This window comes from Leptodactylus fuscus, chromosome 1 (assembly GCF_031893055.1).
Source record: "Leptodactylus fuscus isolate aLepFus1 chromosome 1, aLepFus1.hap2, whole genome shotgun sequence".
Classification (NCBI taxonomy): domain Eukaryota; kingdom Metazoa; phylum Chordata; class Amphibia; order Anura; family Leptodactylidae; genus Leptodactylus; species Leptodactylus fuscus.
In genome coordinates this window covers 52990045-53011673 of record NC_134265.1, presented here as the reverse complement: position 1 = coordinate 53011673, position 21629 = coordinate 52990045, and the positions used below count along the sequence as shown (strand labels likewise).

The 21629-nt window shown below is 40.6% G+C and overlaps 1 protein-coding gene across 2 annotated transcripts in view; it reads left to right on the top strand.

The window, feature by feature from the left end:
• Positions 1–21629, top strand: part of IQGAP2 (IQ motif containing GTPase activating protein 2) — a 264000-nt gene that overhangs the window by 221740 nt on the left and 20631 nt on the right. For both annotated transcript variants that reach the window (XM_075270512.1, XM_075270502.1), the window contains 11 exons: positions 83–250; positions 1432–1583; positions 6137–6307; positions 8484–8567; positions 10831–10902; positions 10997–11066; positions 12822–13030; positions 14246–14392; positions 19164–19327; positions 19889–20113; positions 20248–20388. In XM_075270512.1, coding sequence (XP_075126613.1) covers positions 83–250; positions 1432–1583; positions 6137–6307; positions 8484–8567; positions 10831–10902; positions 10997–11066; positions 12822–13030; positions 14246–14392; positions 19164–19327; positions 19889–20113; positions 20248–20388 — 1603 coding nt within the window. The remainder of the gene's footprint in view (positions 1–82; positions 251–1431; positions 1584–6136; positions 6308–8483; positions 8568–10830; positions 10903–10996; positions 11067–12821; positions 13031–14245; positions 14393–19163; positions 19328–19888; positions 20114–20247; positions 20389–21629) is intronic.

Sequence of the window (21629 nt, the reverse complement as noted above, 5' to 3'; positions counted from 1 at the left end):
CATCTCTAGTTGCAACACTAAAACAAATTTACTTTTGTTTAATGCAACTTTTTAACCTTTTCTTTCCCTCTAACACATTTAGTGGCGGCCGGTGTGGCAGAAATTAACCTGGCTTTGGAAAAGGATGATTCTCAGCAAACCTTGCAAGCACTACAGTCATCTAATGCTGGACTGAAGGGAATCCTACCAGAGTGTGCTGAGGTCTATCACAAAGACCTATCGGAGGCCAAGAAAAAGAAGGCCACTGAAGGTAATGTCTAGAAGTTCCTTTAGAATGTACCTGACACTTAATAAAATCTTTAATGTCATAAGTTGGCGTGTGCTGTGTGTGGGAACCGTAACCCAGCCAGATTCATAATAGTCTATACCAGTTACGTGGTGTAAATGATTCCTGACATCAGCTGGCATAGATTTCCAGGTAGGTGCATGGCCCCTGAAGGATGCAGATTTTTGAGTAACATCCTAAAAAAAAAAAAAAAAAATTTAAAGATATAACTTGATGGGGCAACAGAAACTGCCACCACATGAAGATCGACTGTGCCGCCAGTGTTTTCAGCTGCATTTATTAACTATTGTTTAGGGGTTTTTCGTTGTTGGCCGTGTGATTTTGCCGGGTTACACGGCAAATAGTCGGCATAGATTTTAAAAAAATCTGGTTGTCTGTAGCCACCACTAGATGGCGCTTAAGAGGTTACTGCATACAGCTCTTATTAAGTTTACAGTTACATTTGTATTTGGAAAAGTCATAAATCTACCCTAGTGGTGGCTGCAGACAGCCACAGACATTTATAATTGTACTCTATGGAGGTTTCGGCGCTTTATCTACTGGTTGGAAGAGTTTATTTTAGCTACAGGTCCATAGTCGTAAAACAACAAAACACATAAAAAAATATGCTGTGCTTTTTGGCTACCGGGAGTGATGAAAGAATACTCTGGACATGTAGCTTGTGAGTCCAGTGTATTAATGAGTGTATGAGTGTAATAATTTTCCCTGCTGCTCTCTGTGGTTACTGACCGTCTAGTGTGTACATGTTAATACACAACATAGTGTAACTTACTCCCCTAAGGTATGTGGGGTGGGGGGGGCAACTATTTTCATGAATACACTCGACTCATAAGCCATGTGGCCCAAGCATTAATTCAGTGCAACTAAACGCCAAATGGCACAGTATTTTTTATGCTTTGTCTACTAGGTCTATAGAGCTATAGCTGTAATATCCTGCTTTTTCCATCACAAGGATATAATAATTAAATAGTAGGAGGATCGGACACAAGATATTTACACAACCCCCTCTGAGTATGGCTGAAGTTCTAGCACGCATACTCAGTCATTGCTCTTTACACAGTCATGTCACTCGGGGGCTCCTTAAGTTATGGTTTTATAAAGCTGTATACCTTTTTCTCTAAATTGCACCAATTTTCCACCACTAGGTCCTGCAGAGGCAGAAGAGAGTTCATGGCTGAAGATAAGGCTGAATGATAAATTTGACTATTATTATAATACTGAGACAAATGTTGGCTGCTGGACTCCTCCAGAAGGAATTACTCCGAAAACCACTTGGCTTAGCCGAGAAGATATTCAGGTACTTAAGACAAAAAAACAATATTTGTGATAGATTTGATAGTTTTGCCCAAGTAGCATTGAAACCTCACCATTTCTGTTCACGTATTGTATCCAGTATTGCAGCTCAGCTCTGTTTAATTAAGTGAGTCTGTCCTGCAATACCAGGCACAACCTATGGGCAAGTGTGGCACTGTAAAAAAAAAAAAAAAAAAAAAAAAAAAAAAAAAAAAATTGCCTTTTTTTTTTTTGTGCTGGAAATTCTATTTGTTTAAGGCAAACAGTAGTGGGATTGGTGTTAAAGGGAGGCCTTATGTCTTGTGTTTTAATGACATTATTGTCCAATGAGTCACCGTGTAATTCAATATAATTGAGCATTACTTTACACTCAGAACAGATTGTACTCTTTGACATTCTTATTGGTTTTGGCCACAGCCCATTATATCTGGAATATGACTCCCGATAAGAATGGCTCAGCTCTTGCAATCTTCATAGACCTTGGTTACTTTGGTTACTCTGATGTTTATGGCCAGAAATATTCTGGGTTTTATTTTCTACCCCAGGTGGAGGGGAAATTAAAATTTAGTTGGTGGTATTTTATAATGGCCAAGACTAAACACACACAGTAATATTCAGCTATTCTAATAACGGCAGGGGAGCTTTAAAACTTCCGAATATTTTGTATTGTAATAGTAAAGGTTGCCAAAAATGTCTTCAAGATGTAGAGAAATCTGGAGATCAACTTTTATTCGCTCTTTGTTTAGTATTTTCCAATTTTGACATGGACTGATGTATGGAGGATGGACATAGACTAGCAGTTTTTTTTTTTCTTTCAAAGCTTCTAGTGGATGTCTTTTCCTATAAGTATTATAGATGAAGCCACATTATGGAAAATATTATTGATCCGCCATCTATTCTACATTAATGTTTTGTGTATGGGCAGCTTAATAGCGCACACTTCATGTTCAGAGACTAAAAGTAGCCATACACATTACAGTGTTGGCCAAAAGTATTGGCACCCCTGCAATTCTGTCAGATAATACTCATTTTCTTCCAGAAAAGGATTGCAATCACAAATTCTTTGGAATTATTATCTTCGTTTAATTTGTCTTCAATGGAAAACCAAAAAAGAATTGCCAAAAAGCCAAATTGGATATAATTCCACACCAAACATAAAAAGGGGGTGGACAAAAGTATTGGCCCTGTTTGAGAAATCATGTGATGCTTCTCTAATTTGTGTAATTAACAGCACCTGTTACTTACCTGAGGCACCTAACAGGTGATGGCAATAACTAAATCACACTTGCAGCCAGCTGAAATGGATTAAAGTTGACTCAACCAACCAGAGCTGAGACGCGGGAGCAGGCAGATCATCCACAACAGCCATTGGCTAAATATAAGCGGCTCAGCGCCAACGCCAACCCGCAGACGAAGTCGTGGGCGGATGCTAATTTATAATAATAGTAGGATATGTTTATATGTAGCTGTGACCAGAAAAAATGGCAGTAAAATATTTCAGGTACATCTTCTCACTAGGGTTGGGCCGATCCTGACTTTTCAGGATCGATTTTAAAATCCGATTTCCAATCATTTTTCATTTGAACCTGATCTCAATCCCAATTCCGATCCCAATGCAAGTCAATGGGATTTTTTTATTAATCGGAGATCGGATTTTAAAAGCAATCCTATTCACTATACAGCATGGAATCTAACAATTGTTAGAATCCACACTGTGTAGTGACTCACTAAGTAGCCCGAGGATTTTTTTTTTAATCCTCTGGCTACTTAGTCCCCCGTGGTGTCCACTTACCTCCAGAGATGGCTGCTCCGGTGTTCTTCGCCTCGCTACTGCTCCACGCTGCAGTCTTCTTCACCTCGCTGTCCCCTGCCTCCCAAGTTAGGAGAGTGTGAGTGGGTTAGGAGAGTGTGGGCGGGTATTGGGAGGGGAGACGTCAGCCATCTCTGGAGGTAAGTAGCTACTAGAGATGTTACTTTTAGTCTCCCATTAGAATGAATGGAGGTAGCCGGCGCGCAGGGGGTTAAGGCTGTGTGCCGGCTGCTTCCATTCATTCCTATGGAACCGCAGCGGAGCCTTCACACTGAGTATACACTATATACTCAGTGTGAAGGCATTGTGGGAAATACTACCGATCTCAATCCCACCTAAAAAAATCGTGTTCGGAATTCCGATCGCGATCGTGAAATTTTCTCGATCGCCAATTGGAATCCGATTTTTTCCGAACACGATCGCTCACCCTACTTCTCACATTTTAAGATTATACTACATCCTTTGTTCAAAATCCAAGCATAATACTTCAAGTTCACTTTCAGATTCAGATCTGTGTCCAAACTCAACCTACACAGCGGTTTCCTGCCAGCTGGGACGCATCAGACTGTGATCCTACAGCGCTTTCCCATCAGCCTAACATTAGTCTCTTGTATTGATATTCCGCGTACTGCTCGGAATTAAAGATGTTTGGGTTTCAGAATTCCTTAATGCAAACATTAGGCGGCAGTAATTTCATTATGGTAGCTAATGGAAAGGGATGTTGCCGTTACCGAGATGTAATCCTAAAATGTTCTAGGGCTGTGACGCTGTCCAGTCTGTGTAATATATGTGGGTAAGGTTATAAAAGGAAATGGAAACAAACAGCATGGTTACGCAGATAGGGATTGTGATGATATATCCCGTATTTCTATGTAAAGTCTATGGGAACAACAGAACTGATGTTTTCAGAAAAAACAAGGATTTGGCAGGATAAATTTCTTTCCCTTGGAATAAGCAGTATCTTTAGGTATCGACAAATAATAAAAGAAAACCTGGCGCCCTGGCACTTGTAAGATGGAGCCCTTGTGTTTCCCTTGAATTTTTCCCTTGTCTTTAGGTATTGGGCATCTCCTTATCGTCCTCATCTACTTAAATTCTAGACTGAATTACAATGTGGTTCATATGGGCCTGTAAACGCTGCAGGAAAAACTGATACACTGGCCCAGATTAACTAATAGACATTGCAAACTTAGATGGACATCAGTGGCATAAGTAGGAATGGTGGGTCCCGTGGCGACCTTTTGACATGGGGTGTGATCATTCCTCTTTCCATAAGTAACTTCCCAACGGCAGTGGCTCTCGAACTAAATAAAAAAAAGCAGATTTTCAGGAGTTTCTGCTTGGTTATGTGGGCAATATAGTGCAGGATCCAATGCAGATTGGTGGTGGACCTATATGGTGACCATTCTTTTTTTTAGTGATGGTCGTATTGTATTGAGTAGAAAAACCAATTGGAAACCTATTGATGCTAGTGGTTACCTAATGGAGGATCGAGGTGCATTAGTACTGTATACAGTATTTCAATGTAATGCTTATGGGGACTACAAAACTGATGTATTCCATCAGAGAAAACAAGGATTTGACTAGGTAAATTTCTTTCCCTTGAAATAAACAGCATCTGAGATATCTGGCAGCTCTTTATCTTCCTCACCCACTTAAAATAACAAGTATGTTTAGCTGGAGGGTAAGTGAGTGCGAAAGATGATTCGGCCTTCAACTCTATTCTAGTCACAGCGAGGAGATACAATGTCCAGAAGATGAAGGCAAATACAAGGCCAAGTATACCCCAAATTGACAACTTGTGAACTGAATACAATGCAGGAAATGGAGACAAGATCCACTGTCATATGACTGCTGCAACTTTCTTTATAGCTCTTGTATGTTCTTTTTATTTTAGTAGTCCAGTTGTAAATCCTATCGTGCAGGATGCCATTTATTACCGTTTTTTCACCTTTTTTCTGTTTCCATGTACCATGTAAATCCTCCTCATGGTAGAAGTTCAGAACTGATTGACATTAGAGATGAGCGAACAGTAAAATGTTCGAGGTTTGATATTCGTTTCAAGTAGCCCCTCAATATTCGAGTACTCGAATCGAATATCGAACCCTATTATAGTCTATGGGGGGAAAATGCTCGTTTCAGGGGTAGGCAACGTTCGATCAAATTATACTTACCAAGTCCACAAGTGAGGGTCGGGCTGGATCCTCCGTGCAGTCTTCTCCTTGCAGCGTCCCTGCGTCGTCCGGCTCTTCATTCACTCTGCCAGGCGTCGGGCCTGGGCAGAGCCGACTGCGCATGCCCGCACTACAAACGGACATGCTCAGTCGGCTCTGCCCAGGCCCGATGCCTGGCGGAGTGAATGAAGAGCCGGAAGACGCCGCGGGGAAGCTGCACGGAGAAGACTTCTAAAGGTAGGAGGAGAACCAGCGTTGATTGGCCGACTGTATAGCATTCGGCCAATCAATGCTGGTTCCGCATCGAACTTTTACGTTCGAATAGCGAGTGGTACTCGATCGAGTATGAGTATTTCGAATACTGTAGTATTCGATTGAATACCTACTCGATCGAGTACTACTCGCTCATCTCTAATTGACACAAATGACAGTGACCAAACGTAGCCTGAATAAGTTTATATTATATGTCCAATGTATCCGAATGTCTTGGTCCGTCCATCCTAGAAATGAAGAAGCAATTGATAGGAATAAAATACCGTAAATAAATACATTTTTATGTTCATTTATTCTCAGACCATTTGTGGAAAAGTAACCTCAGACTACAACCGGGAACAGCTGTGGATGGCAAATGAAAACCTGATCACTCTGCTGCAAGCTCACATGAGGGGCTACCTGACCAGGAGGGCCTTCCGGGAGAGGAAAACTTATCTCCACCAACAAGAGCCATATGCCGTTAAAATACAGGTAGGACTAGGGTAATGCAGATAAGGAACTGGATATAGTCTACAATGTTACCTAAGGGAACAAGAAGGTTTAAGATTTAAAAAAAAACAAAAAAAAACAAACAAGCAAACTGTACAAATTTTTTGTAGGCCACCATAATGGGCGCATCATGTGACCTTCAAGGAAAAAAGCCAATCAAAGCTGAAGTAGCTGGACACTGTCTTACTACCATGCCAAGTAACATGCCACCAGTGTCTTTTGTGCTCTGAAAAACCTTCTGATATGTTTTGTTTTGGTACAAACCCAATTCCAAAAAAGTTGGGGCACTGTGTAAACTATAACTAAAACAAGAATGCAATGATTCGGAAATCTCCTATAACCATATAATTTCTTTGCACCAGAACAGAACACATCAGAAAGTAATAAATAGATATCCATTTAATTTGATAAAAATTAACTCATTGAGAAATTTATGTATGCAGCACATTTCTAAAAAGTTGGGACAGGGCCATGTCTACCATTGTGTAGCATTCTCTCTTCTTTTTACAACAATCCGTAAACTTCTGGGAAGTGAAGAGATCAATTGCTGGAGTTTTGAGAAAGGATTGTTGTCCCCTTCTTGTCTGATGTAGGATTCTAGCTATAGCATTCCTGGGTCTTATTTGCAGAAATTTTTGTTTTGTAATACCAAATCTTTTCTATTCGTGAAAAGTCTGGACTGCTGGCAGGTCAGTTCAGCACCCGGATTTGTCTGTGAAGCCAGAAGGAGAGAGGCTTCTTCTTTGCATGACACAGCTTTAACTTGCATTTGTGGATTGCACAGTGAACTGTGTTCATAGATAGCCATTCTGGAACTGTTCCTGAGCCCATGTAATGATTTGCAGCATCTATTCATACCTGTCCTTAATGCAATGCTGCCTGAGGACCCAAAGATCATAAGCATCCAATATGGACCATCAGCCTTGTCCTTTGTACACATGAATTTCTAATGATTTTTGGAATCTTTTCAACATTTACTTAGAAGTCTGCTTTGTGCTGTTCCTCTATTATTCCTCATGGAAGTTTATGTTGACAACTGGGTGTTACCATTCCCCTGTCAGTGGGGTGTGTCCAATTGCATAGTGACAGTGACAAATTGTATTGCGATACTCTGTCCCCATTAACAGGGGTAAAAGCAACGCCTGACTGTAAATTTGTTCACACATTTCCACGAGCAATAACAGGGGTATAACACTATGCAGGATTCTAAGAAAAAATGTTGCAGAATTATTATTTTATGGTAAGTTTTTACCAAATGGGCTGAACAGAAGAAATTAGCTCTTTAGCTTAAAGGAATCCTATCATTGGATACCTTTTTTTTTTTCTAACACGTAGGAATAGCCTTAAGAAAGGCTATTTTTCTCCTACCTTTAGATGCCTTCTCCTTGCCTACGTTCGGTAGCGATCCGGGTTTTCTTCGGTATGCATGGGCCCCAGTGCTCAAGCAGTCCCCAATGCTGCTAGAGAAATCTCCAGCAACGCCTCTATCTTTGTCTGGAATGACTTCTTCCTGTGTCGTCTTCCTTCCTGGGTTTCAATCTTCTAGGCCTCGGGCCTCAGGCAGAGCCAACTGCACATGCCCAGGCCACAAGAAAATGGCCGTTTACACAGTAAACTGGTGTGAGCGGCCATTTTCGTGTGGCTCTTACACAGTAAGCTGGTGTAAGCGGTCATTTTCTTGTGGCCTGGGCATGTGCAGTCAGCTCTGCCCGAAGCCTAGAAGATTGAAACCCAGGACGGAAGAAGACCTAGGTTAGAGGGCGTTCCAGAAGAAGACAGAGGCGTTGTTTGAGCGCTGGGGACCACCCCCAGTGCTGCGAGTGAACTCATTTGCATACCGAAGAAAACCGGGATTTCTACTGAACGGTGGCGTGGAGAAGACATCTAAAGGTAGGAGAAGAATAGCCTTTCTTAAGGCTATTCCTACGTGTTGGGGAGAAAAAAAAGGGTATCCAATGATAGGATCCCTTTAAATGAAGTTTCACCAATTTTAATTCAATGGTGTTTTCTCAAATGTGATTTTTATAGACTGTGCTAGTAATAGAATAATGACCCTGATAAAACTATATCGGCTGAAATGTTTCCAACTACACGTAACGCCTATTGTACATCATTCTTGGTCATGTATAATGTATTTTATTCTATCATTGATGGACAGGCCACCTGGAAAGGATATAAACAGAGAAAGTCCTATACAGACAGAATAAAGCTACTACAAGGAAACATTGTAGGCATTGTCAAGGTATGGACTTTACTAATATTATATAATGAAGATATTACATAGACATGTCTCTAGTGTCCACCGATAAAATGGAATTATAATCAAACAGAGTAAAGAAACTTGACCATTTTGGCCCCTTCGCTCCCTGCAGTTATTTAGGAGTAAGATTTCCTGTCTTTAAAAGGGATTGAGACATCACCTATTGAGAAGTTAGAGAAAAAAATAAGATGATAAACATCTGTGTTCAATTCTTTGACAATACCAGGATCCTCTTAAAGATCCTCGACCTTTGTGTCTGGATCTGTCTGTTCAGCAGAATGGAGGAGAAACGAAAGGAGTAATTTCCTGCCTGAAACCTTCTGACATTCGCTTCAATGGTATTTGTTGTAAAACAAATATACAAGTATGGCAGGAAATTCTGCAGAATACTCGAAGGTGGTGATGAAATAAATCAACAATGAATATAACAAAAGTCTTGTATGTCCAAAGTGTTAGTGAAATACAATCCAAGCATTAGATCATACTAATAAGGAAGCATGGTACATATCCAAGTATAGATGTCATAATCCACATCTATTCAGATTAACATCAAATATAAAAACTAAGGGTCAGAGAGAAGAACATGACATGAAGAGAGAAGGCATTTTGGCCTAGCTTACCAGGGTTAAAGGGGTTTTCCAGGCTAAAAGTCTTAGTGACGTGTCCTAGGGATAGGCCATTGATAGGATGTCTGACACATGGCACACCCAACAATGAAGAGCTGTCTGCTTCCTGCTCCATTCTCTGCAAATAAATAATGTATTTTTCTGGCAGGACCACCAAATATGTAGAGTGTTTTCTGTATCCTGAAAACACCTACAGTAAAATGAAGAAACCTTTGGATAGAGATGGTGTAGCCTTGAGGCAACTAGATATGTTCTACTGTTTGAAGGAGGACTCCATTACATGTGACTTGCTGGTTTTCTTTACCAATTATGGTGCAGGCATAATGCATCTCCAGGAAAAGTGTCGTCATATATAAATCTAATTCAATTAAGAAGGAAGTGGGGGGGGGTCAGTTCATTATACATATAAAAAATGTAAACCCCATCTGAATCACTACAAAGACAGTTTCTCAAAAGCCATAGAAGTAACAGCTGTAAGAATGCAAAAACTGGGCAATTTGATATACTCAAAGAGCCTCAAAAGGGGGAGGTGTAAAATTTAAGATTGACATTTTGTGAACTAGACAGTCATTAAAAATCCTGAGTTTTGAATGTTTCCACAACACAAAGTTAGTGGACAATAAACCTTGGACGTAAATTGAATTGAATAAAATAGTATTGGTATTCAATCGGAATGGCATGGTGGAAGAGGTGACAAAACTTATCAGTGTCTGTTGTTGTTCTGATGCCATTGCAACAAAAAATGTCCATGACATTTAAAGTGGTTGTCCTGTAAAGAAAACTCCTATTAAGGTTGGCCGTGCACATTAGGTATGTCTTGACCCACCCTCCATATACTGTACATGCATACACATATGTTCCTTATAGGATGTGTGGAATATTCACACTTTATTCACCTATGGGGGTGGCTTATCTTCTGAGTAGAAAAGACCAGGCATGTTCACATCCAATTCCTCTCATTTGCCATCAGGGAGGAGTTGGTGGATGGGGGCGACCCCATGGTTGGATGGTCCCGCAGCTTCTAATACAATTCCTTTTGGATCTGGTACCATTGGGATCAGCTTCAGAAATCCCCAATAATCAGCGTTTATTGCTGAGGACTACAGGTTAAATGTGGAGATGTTGGAGATCTCAGTGGCTCCGTGGTTCGCACTGTCACCTCGCAGCACTGGGGTCCTGGGTATAAATCTGACCACGAGCAACCTCTGTATAAAGATTGTGGTTTTCTCATTGTTTGCATAGGCTTCCTCCAGGATACTCTCCCATACTCCAAATATATACTGATAAGGAATTTCGATTTGTGAGCACTACTTGGGTTAGTGAATGATGAGAATATCTGCAGAATGCTGTAATAATAGTGTAAAAGCAAGAGAAAATGAGAACCACAGAAATGCCCTTCAGATAACAATCCCTTCAGCAAAATCTGTTTATAGCTTTGACATTGGTATGCCATTAGGTTTTCTTAAGGTAATAAGAAAGGTTACATATACATAACTACATAGGTCTTGTCTTCAATCCATTGTGACTTGAGCCTTCCTACTTTTGATGCAATGCAACCTACAGTTAGTGTTCGTATAAATGGAATATCCATTACTAATGTATTTATGTGTGTCACTTAGATTCAATCATGGTACCGTATGATAAAAGCCAGAAGAGAATACCAGAAGAGAATGAAGTTTTTCAAGGACCATGTATGTTATTCCTTTTCCATGAGACAAAATAAAACACGAGATAAATCATGTATGGTTGGCGGCAATAGAGTAACAGGCACTTTTCTTTGTTTAGGAAAAAGAAATCGTTAAAATCCAAGCGTTCCTGAAGGCCAACAAGGCAAGAGAGGACTACCGGACATTAAGTAAGTAGCAGCAGGAACAAAGCTTGCAGTACGGTGGCACAAGATGTCACAACCACTCTGTCACTTCCACTTGGCAGGAGTCCTCCTTATTTGGGGCCTGCTCTCTTAACCAAACCTGGTGTCTCAAGACTCCTTTAGTGTGGCTAAACAGGCAGATATCTCCTTGCTCCTTAGAGGCAGATGGATTCAGGACTGAAACTCTTTGCTCTCCTTTGTTGGGGCAAGTGGACCCTATCTCCACCGCCTAGTACAAACTTCTCACGACTGCAGCTTTGTTGCATCTCTGTGCCCTGTCTAAGTCTTAATAGTGAGTGCTACTCACTGGCTGTGGCACAGTAAGCTGGTGTTCTCCTTAACATGACCTCCTCATATGCCTGTCTGCAAATCTGACAACTTTTTGCAGAAATGTTTATGTATTTTCTCTGAGATTCCCCAGGGGTGTAAAGGTGTATATTAGGTTAATCCTCTTGCTGACACATGACCCAGCTTTTCCCCTGCAGCCTTGTACATTCTCTAACTTCTAGTACACTGTGCAAAACCCTTACCTAGCTATGGCGGCAACATCCAGCCATACCCTGCATGAGGCCATTCTTCACCCATGGGAGTCTCTTCTGTACAGACCATATGAGACCTAAGGCCCGACCGTCTGACATTGACAGTCTGACATTGCATAAAGCACACCTCTTAACCCTTTATGGACACAGCCAGGTTTGACCTTTGAGACGCAGACAGATTTTTCAAATCCGATGTGTCACTTTATATAGTAATAATTTTGGAATTCTTCTGCTTATAATTATTGGTTGTGAAACATTATACTATATGATGGTGGTAAATTTTGGTCAATATGTTTTGCGTTTATTGAAAAACAAACTATATTAACAGAAAAATTTCAAAACTTTGCAGTTTGAGTTAAAGTTGAAATATTTATGCTTGTAGGACAGATGGTTATGGGCGTTCACACTAGCATTGGTGTCCGATGCTAATGTCCGCGGAAGATTTTAGCATCGGACTCTGGCTGTGTCCGTTCACAATTTGCATGATTTTAAATGGGACATCATGTGTGTCCTTTACTGTCCGTGGGTGTCCTTAAGTGTCCGTTTACAAAGATGTCACGTGGACAGCAAAATCCTACATCCAAAATGCCTGAGTGTTTTCTGATCACTTTTGTATCTATGACAAACACCCTAAAGATGTTTGGCACAATGTGTTGAATAGGTTACTTTATCTTGAGTATCGTTTCTGACTCCAAATTTCCAATGAAACCAGTTCAGTACAATATTGCTAAATGCTAGAAAAATTCTTGACAAACAGCAATAACGCAACACAATCCGTAGAAAGATTGTCATCTTGTAACACATATCCGGACATGTTCGGTCAAGTGGGAAGGCGAGGAAACATGTATCAGAGATGATTTGCTGTGTACATAAAAATGTTCATGTTTCTATCTAGTGTATTTAGTGGTTTGTACCCATACTGTATACAAGCAAGGTCCAATCTATTGAGGGATTTTGGACTTTACACCTATATCATGTGTTTCTGTGTATTTAGGCACACTCAGGCCAATGTACAGGCTTCTAGACCATTGTGCATTATAGTATTAAAATAAAAAGTAATAAGATGTATTTCAGAAACGAGGAATATATAAGCATATAAGAAACTCTCATTTTTTATACAACAATATACTCATTTCTTATTGTGTTCCTGTTATGTTCAACTTTATCATTGACCTCTAGAGATGTTGTTTGTCATCCCTAGTCTGCTCAGAAAACCCACCACTCAACGTTGTGCGAAAGTTTGTCTATCTCTTGGACCAAAGTGATTTAGACTTTCAAGAAGAACTGGAAGTGACCAGGCTACGAGAAGAAGTGGTCACCAAGATCAGGTCAAATGCACAACTGGAAAAAGATCTCAGCCTCATGGATATTAAAATAGGCTTATTGGTGAAAAACAGGATCACTCTCCAGGTTAGCGTAATTTTACGTTTCCATCCTAGGAAATTCAGGAAACAGGATGACTCCCATAGTGTTTCTTAAGGACATCGGAAAAAGTGTACATCGGCCTTTTCTTGTACACATATCCTGCATGACATACTGACCAAATTAAAGGGGATTTCCTACTAGTTTTTATTGTGGTCTATTCTCGGGACAGGACATCAATAAGAGATTAGAAGGCTTTCTTTGGGACACTGCTGTAATTACATTGCATGGCTACTATGACACAGATATCATATAGTGTAAACTGTGACGAGGTCGCAACACTCATGGTTTACGTGATCAACAGGGAGGTGTCGGGAGCCCACTTATCTCTTATTAATGTCCTGTACTTTTAAGCAGAAGCACAAAATGAATATCTCAGAAATCTGTATGTTTATAGATATGTTGTAGGCCCTCTACATGCAATACCTAAGACCTATCCAAAGCAGCTCAACTATTGCACTAAGTAGTGTTTTGTAACATGACCTATTGCTGGAGGTTAACATGTTTTTTTTTCCACGCCTTAGTTAGTTACAAGAGTTCCCCAAAAAGTTGGCCATTCTGATGAAATGCCCATAACCCCACATCGCCTTCACAGCCAATCATTGTCCTCAATGGTATACAGTATGTGACTGCTCACGGCATTGACTGGCTGCTGAGATTACCGGCTCGTAGCTGCAACCAAGTAAAGACCACTCAGTAGTCCGGGGCAGTGATTGACAATGTGTTTAAAATACCTCAGAAACCCCTTTACCCAGATATTTAATTTTCATCTGGAACACCCCCCCCCCCCCCCTTACACACACATACCTGAGAACCCTTTTTATTTCATGTCAGCATAAACCTTGTCCCTTGTACAGACTAAAGCAACATAGTCCTGTAAAAATCTGGACATTGCCATGTACAAAAGAGGTAGACTAATATTGTCTAGTGGAACCGTACATCTCATTATAAGGGGGAAATATAGGGAGGCCTTCTCTGCAAACTATACATGTGGTTATACTGAATGCGTAGCGCATAGTCCAATGTATTATTAATACAAGATGCCTTCAGAATACCGGGAGAATAACAAGGAAACCTTAAATTACCGGAAATGTATCATTGACATTAAACTGCATTGTTCACCGGGGAAAGTCCGCTTAGAAATAAATGAATGTTGTGTACATGTATATTGCTAAACTCAGGACTGTGTGTATCCCTGTGCAGGATGTTGTGTCTCACAGCAAGAAGCTAAACAAGAAGAGCAAAGGTCAAGTCGAAGAGATGCTGACAGATAAGCAAGGGATTAAAGGGCTCAGCAAGGAGAAGAGGAAGAAACTAGAAGCGTACCAGCATCTCTTTTATCTTCTACAGGTAAGTGCATGGACTGAGATACAGACAGGAGTGCAAGGACTTAGATGGTTCACAATTAAAATTTCTTGAAAAAAAATGGATAATACATAATAAAAGGGAACCCGCCACATGGACAATGCTGTTCAATCTGTAGACCGCATGTTATACAGCAGAAGGAGCTTACTTGTGCCTGGTATCCATCCGCTACCAAACCCTTAAAAAAAAAAAAAAAAAAAAAAAAATTGGTCCAAGAAGGATTTTAAACATTTACACAGCGGATACTCAAAATATTCTGAGTATCCGCAGAGGGGAAATCAGATTGCAAAACGGACACAAACAGATTACAATCAGTTTGTGTTTTCCTCCCATACATCTCTGTTTAAAAAAAAAAAACACGAATTTGTTGCTATCCATCTGGTATCCTTATTTTTTTTGGATGGAGAAAAGGTCCTGCAAGCCCAAAAGAGGGAATACCAGATGGATATGCTCCAAACACTCACCTGTTACAATGAACCTTTTCGAAATCAGTTTTTGAGGATTTTGAGATGTTTCAAAAACTGACTTTGCGCGGAGTGCCAAAAGCTAATGTGAACCCAGCCTTGTATATAGGTTTGTGGGAACAGATTCAGTATAATATATCATTTGTTCGTTGAAATCTCTGCTCTATGTTGAGAAGTCAAGGAGGCAGTCCTGTCGGTGAGTGACTCTGTATGCAAAGTCGTAGAGGAGAGGTTGTCAATAACTGATAGGACCGCCTCCTTGACTCCTCAACATAGAAGAGCGGAGATTGCAGTGGATAAATGACAATTTATATTGAATCTTTCCCTACATAACTATATGTCAATCCGTTCAGCTCCTCCTGCTCTATAACATGCTACCTACAGATTGGATCATTTTCCTTGTGACAGGTTCCCTTTAAAATACCCATTGCACTGGTCTTTTCATCTTAAGAAAAAAAAAATTACCGTTTAGTCATTGACTTTTTATAATGCTTGTTGGTCCAACAGTTGACATAAGTTTGATCCGCAGCTACCTCTTAATTTCTGTAAAATGCCTATCCGCATCTCACACTACCAAAGAACAACATACAAAGAGTTGTCTCAGAAGCTAGTGACCACTTTATAAAAATGAAAGCCGGGATGGGGTCGTCGTCGTCGTCAACACAGTGGTTAGTACTGCAGCCTTGCAGCGCTGGAGTCTTGGGTTTGAATCCTACCAAGGACAACATCTGCAAGGAGTTTGTATGTTCTCCCCGTGTTTGCATGGATTTCCTCCAATATTCCAAAGACATACTGATAGGGAAAAAAATGTACATTGTGGGCGCTATATGGAGCTTACAATCTACAAAAAAAAATAAAAAATGAAAAGGGTACTGTGATGGGAAGGAACTATGCCACAAAGATATTTGCTATGTATTATACATTTTGTAAATGTAAGTTTTTCTTTTTTTATGCCAAGAGATCCTTTAAAACGAAAAAACCCTTTTCTCCTAGAAAGAGTGTAGAAATATCAGACACAGGCAATGAAGAATGGCGTCAGTGTAAAAAATAATAAAGCTTTTTAAAATAATTTCAGCTGCTTTAAGTAATACATGGGAATCTCTGTACCAGTTTGTTTTAATTTGTGGCTCTTCTCACCACTACGATCCATCTTCTGGATAATGCTTTCTTCTTCTACAGCTCTTTGTAATATGCCAGTTTCCACAATGACATTATGACCTGCACATAGATGAGATTCTCAATAACCACGGCTTGTGAAATGAAAGTGTGAGACACTTCGGTAGATCTGGGAACTTCAGTGACAGAGCCCTATGGAATAAAATAGATTAAAATGAAGCCAGCACTTCAGGATGCAAAGGGTCTGAACTATTCAGAATAATTGGTTTTAGAATGTAACAGGGATCTTTGTCTTCTACAAGAAAGTAGGGCAGCTTTATACGTGAGGTAGTATGCCTTTTGGGGCATACTATGTAGGGCCATACTAGCCCACCAACACATAGTGATGATTTCCAAAGTATGGTGCACAATAATAACAAAGGTGCTGACATAAGGATACTATGAATACCCATACCTCCCAACTTTTGAAGAACTGAAAGAGGGACAAAATGTACGCGCGCCGCGGCAAATTTAGCCACGTCCACTTTTGTGTTGACTCCACCCATTCTCATTAATTTTTCATGTGCCCGCACACAGTATAATCCTCCTACAGTCACCCGTAAATTATATATTCCCCCTCTATCTCTCCCCCAGTTTCATATACACCCTTCATCTGCCCCCAGTTTCATGTCCCCCCTCCATCTCTGCCCCCAGTTTCATGTTCCCTCCATCTCTGTCCCCAGATTCATGTCCCCCATCTCTGCCCCCAGATTCATGTCCCCACATCTCTGCTCCCAGTGTCATGCCATCCTCTCCTTCATCTGCCCCCAGTTTCACGTTCCACCTCCACATTACACTTACCTTCTCCTCGTTCCCCCGCTGCACTCTGCGCGCCTCTCTCTCTCACTGGCACACAGTTGTAGACGCAATGTGACGTCATCACATCGCGTCTACAAGCCAGTAGGCGGCGTTCAGTGGCGAAGCAAGGAGCTGGAATCGTGAATGTCCCACGGAAATCGTGACGGTTGGCAGGTATGAATATCTGATGGTAGAATGATGTCACCTGAACTGGTTGCAGAGGTGGAGTTGAGATCTGTCTCGCCTACCATCACTTCTTATACTATTGTCTCCCTTGTATTAGATTATTATTAGGGCTAGCCTTTGCTTGCGACTTTGTCTGCAGGTTGTTGGTTGATGATCCACTTATATTCAGCAAATTGCTGCCGTTGATGGTTTGCCTGCTCCGGCATTTTTGCAGCTCTCAACCTGCCCTGCTGCTGAACTCGTTCCTCACACCATGCTTGTGATTGTTCCGGCATCTCAGCAGTTCGCTGTGAGGCCATATAATAAGTGTGTTGTTGGCGTCAAAGATGCCCCTCAGCTCCGCTTGAGGAAAACTCTGTGACTTCTGGCTTCCTTCATAGCTCTCGTCATTTTAGAATTTTGTGACAAATTAGATTTTCTTTTTCCTGGCATGTTTAAAATTGGCAAACTACCAATTTTGATTAAAGGTGTTTTCCCATCCAGTGTGTCAGCACTGCCTGGAGAAGATCAAATAATATGCAAATGCATGTGCACAATGGACTGAGGGTTAGCAGAGTGTCTACATAGAGAGATAACAGACCTGGCTTTATCAGAACCTGAGATAAGCTGCTGCAAGAGCAGTATAATATAGTATGTGAACATAAATTCATAACAGTCGTGAAGCCGTGTCATTCACCAGGATAAAAAGTAGCCTATGACTTAATCGGGGTTACAAACTATCTATGTGCCCAATTTCCTCTAAATCCATTCAGCCTTTTTTGCGTGATCGAGGAACAAACATCCAAACACACAAACATCCATACTTTCACATTTATAATATTACGGTAATAGGATACACAGCAGTTATTGCACACGGCTGAGAACCATCTAGCAGAAGCACACAGGGAGGAAAATCTGTTATTTTTGTACACCAGTGTATCAGCAAGATATTTTTTTACAGTCATACAGAGGGGATTCATGTTATGTTTATGTTGCTGCAGTTGTACATGGTGGTAGACTTGGTTCTGTATCATCTTTATAGTCTGTAAGCTAAAGCTTCAGATTTACATTGGCTGTGTTGCCTCTTTGTATATATAGTCTGCTGCAAAATTCTAACCAGGATATCACGGATAAGACTATATATGCAGTACTTTCTGTACTGTATACAGTGTCATATATTAAAGAAAGTATTTAATTACCTTTTGGCTTAAAGGGAACCTGTTGTTTTTAACATGGTGACTATCCTAGAGGTTGTATATAGAAAGAGCAGGAGTTGAGCAGACTGACTTGTAATTTTGTGGGAAAACTATATAACAGGTTGTTAATTTATTTACTCTGTGCTCTTTCTGGGCTTAAGAGTCCAGTGGGCGGTCCTTCTCCGTACTGCACATCTCTGTATGCACATTAATCTAGAGAGGAGGTCAGTGATTAGGACCGCCCACTGGACTCCTAAGCCTAGAATGAGCAGAGATTTAAATTAATAAAATACAAGGTAGAATGGAACTTGTCACGAAACTAAACCTAAATCTCCTGTTCTAAAGCATACTACCTGCAGGTTAGACATCATGTCCAGTGTGACAGATTTCCTTTAACTCCTTCCCTACATCTGCAGTAATAGTACAGCATATATGGGACCACTTAAATATGGAACTCGCTCAAAGGGAAAAGCAAGCTTTGCCTGAGTTTAAAGCCCAGGGATCGATTCTATAGCCCAATCCAATTCTAAATTAGCATGTGTCAGGTCATCGACAGGAGGGCGGAGAGTTGGATCTCTACTAATGTAGATGGCCTACATAGATAACCCCTTTAATGGCAGACCTTATTGAATTCAGCTTTCTCTAAGATCTGGATACACTGCAACTAGGTAGACCAATGCAGGTTTATTGCCAACCAAGAGAGCAGAGAGATAAGATGGGTTGGCTTGGCTGAGTTTACACATATGCTGTTCATTATATAGTATAATGGAGTGCAGCCCCTCAGGGACAGTTGTTAAAGGTTCAGGAGACATTTGGTAACACTGAATTATTTAGTGATGATGTGTAATCTTTTTGTAGAAGACTTTACATGGTAATGAATGACTATCTAGTGTCAGATCCCCCGCTGCTGTATGGCTACTGATAACTATGGTGCCCCTGAACTTCATAGAATTTAGAATTTACGACTTTGTTTTCTAGACTAACCCGACCTATCTAGCCAAGCTGATTTTCCAGATGCCTCAGAATAAATCCACTAAATTTATGGACACTGTGATCTTCACCCTGTATAACTATGCTTCTAACCAACGGGAGGAATATCTTCTTCTAAAACTCTTCGAAACCGCATTGCAAGAGGAAATAAAGTATGTATTCATGTATCGATCTGTCCTACAGCTTTCACTTATATTGGTGTCTATTTTATAAACTGCCTTCATTTTCCTATTTGTATACTACTGTATGTATATGTATAGGAAAACCTTGTTACTTATAATGTGGTCCATCGGGAATTCAATATTTTCTCACTGACTTTGCCAAATGGAAGAACTCGGGCTTGAAGGACTTTTATTGTCCAAGAAAGATGCTGCTTTCGATTCCAATTCAGATGTGAATGTAGGACACGTTCGCACTACAGTTATTATTGTCATTTTTGTCATCCGTCATATGACAGCAGCGGACATTAACCGTAGCAGAATAATGGACACATTTCTGTCCGTTCCCTTTTGACTGTAATGTAAAAAACATGATGGCCGATTTCTTCCAGCATGTTTCTTTACTCATGTAATGTGTCCAATGACTATTCTTGCAGTGGAAAAGTAAAAAAAACATAATAGAAGAAAGCATCCATCATGTCTTATACATTGGAGTGAATGCACCTGATGGAGGATGTCATATAATTTGTGACTAATCTTTTTTTGTTTTAAAAGGTCCAAAGTTGACCAGATACAAGACATAGTCACCGGAAATCCAACTGTGATAAAGATGGTGGTCAGCTTTAACCGAGGAGCAAGAGGGCAGAACACACTGCGTCAGCTCCTGGCACCTGTGGTGAAGGAGATCATCGAAGATAAATCACTGATCATCAATACCAGCCCGGTGGAGGTGTATAAGGCCTGGGTCAATCAGCTAGAAACAGCCACTGGAGAAGCAAGGTTAGACTTTGAGTTCTGGATCCTACAACATATCTTCCAGGCCTTCAGGATGCCTTGAACAGATGACTATTAGAAAGTTAAGAAAAAAAATCACCAATATGTCTAAATGATAAACTTCTTGTAATTCTTTCCAGCAAACTACCTTATGATGTTACTACTGAGCAGGCTTTATCACATCCCGAAGTTGTCAGCAAGCTGGAGTCTTCAATACAAAGTTTACGTACTGTGACGGACAAGGTTCTGCAGTCCATCTTCTCATCCCTGGATCTCATCCCGTGAGTAGCCTTGCAGTAGTTTGAGTATACGTAGACTGTTGTATACAGGTTGCTGACTAAGGTTTCCTTTGAATCTGCACTAGTCACTATTTTGGGTTCACTGTCCCAGCACAGACCCTACATAGATGATCCTACACCACTACCTCATAAGTAAGGACCCATTTATAGACCTATAATCTGCCCGTAATGGATGCTGATCAGTCATATAGCAAGTCCATATGTGGTCATTTATTGCTATCACTTCATATTCCAATATGTTTGGACAAATGGCTCATTGTATGTTTAATCTGCATACAGTTTGCTTTTGTTAGCTTCACATGGCCTGTTCACATGAGAAGGATGGCTGCCGACAAATGATGACTTTCATATCCACAAATGTACTAGCTTGTCATTTGATCGGCGGATATGTTTCCATAGGGGTAGTGATCGGGCACAAATGTTCATAATCGGGATGGTTTCAGCAATTGTTGCCTTTAACTTATGTTCTTTAAGCCACCCTGTAACGTGCATTCATGTTCAGTAACCTATAGATAGGTTATTGTTTGGCTTCTTTGTTCAGTATCTTGAAGACTGCGGACCTCTGTTGTACACCTTGGATGATCCATTCAAGGGAATGATTCTGCTATAACCCTGCACGGAGGGCTACAGTAACTGTGACTCCAGCTTATTTTAGTCCTTATGTCACCGCATTCTGCTCAGCTTTCATCCGGTTTCTTCCTTCAGTTAAACTTCCCAAAATATGAGCAAACTACAAATGATAAGCATATGTTCACATTGTGCCATAAATAATTCCCGGTTGACCTCACTTAACACGAGTTACTGAGCTATTTCCGTATACATCAGGGTACAGCTAGCGTAGAAGTACGCTAATAAACTATCCATAGAGGCGGGTGTGTTATCTGTCATGTTAAATGTCCTGGTCTGGTAAAGGAAGAATATATGTGTATATACTGTGCATTAGGATCATTCAACCCAGATACAAATGTTCTACAATTCCACATTAATACTAATGCCTGAGCCAATGTATTTCATTTGGATTGTAGTTATAACCTGTATGTGTAATTGGTAATAACAAAATCCTTTGTGTCTATCTCTTACATACTAAACCATATATGTGCCCTCCATGTAAATGCATGAAAACTCTAAGGGATACCCTAAGGGTATCTGCAATGTGGATGGGATTCATGAGAATCCCCCACTTTGCATCTAAAACCGCAGCGTGGACACACTGCGATCTCCAA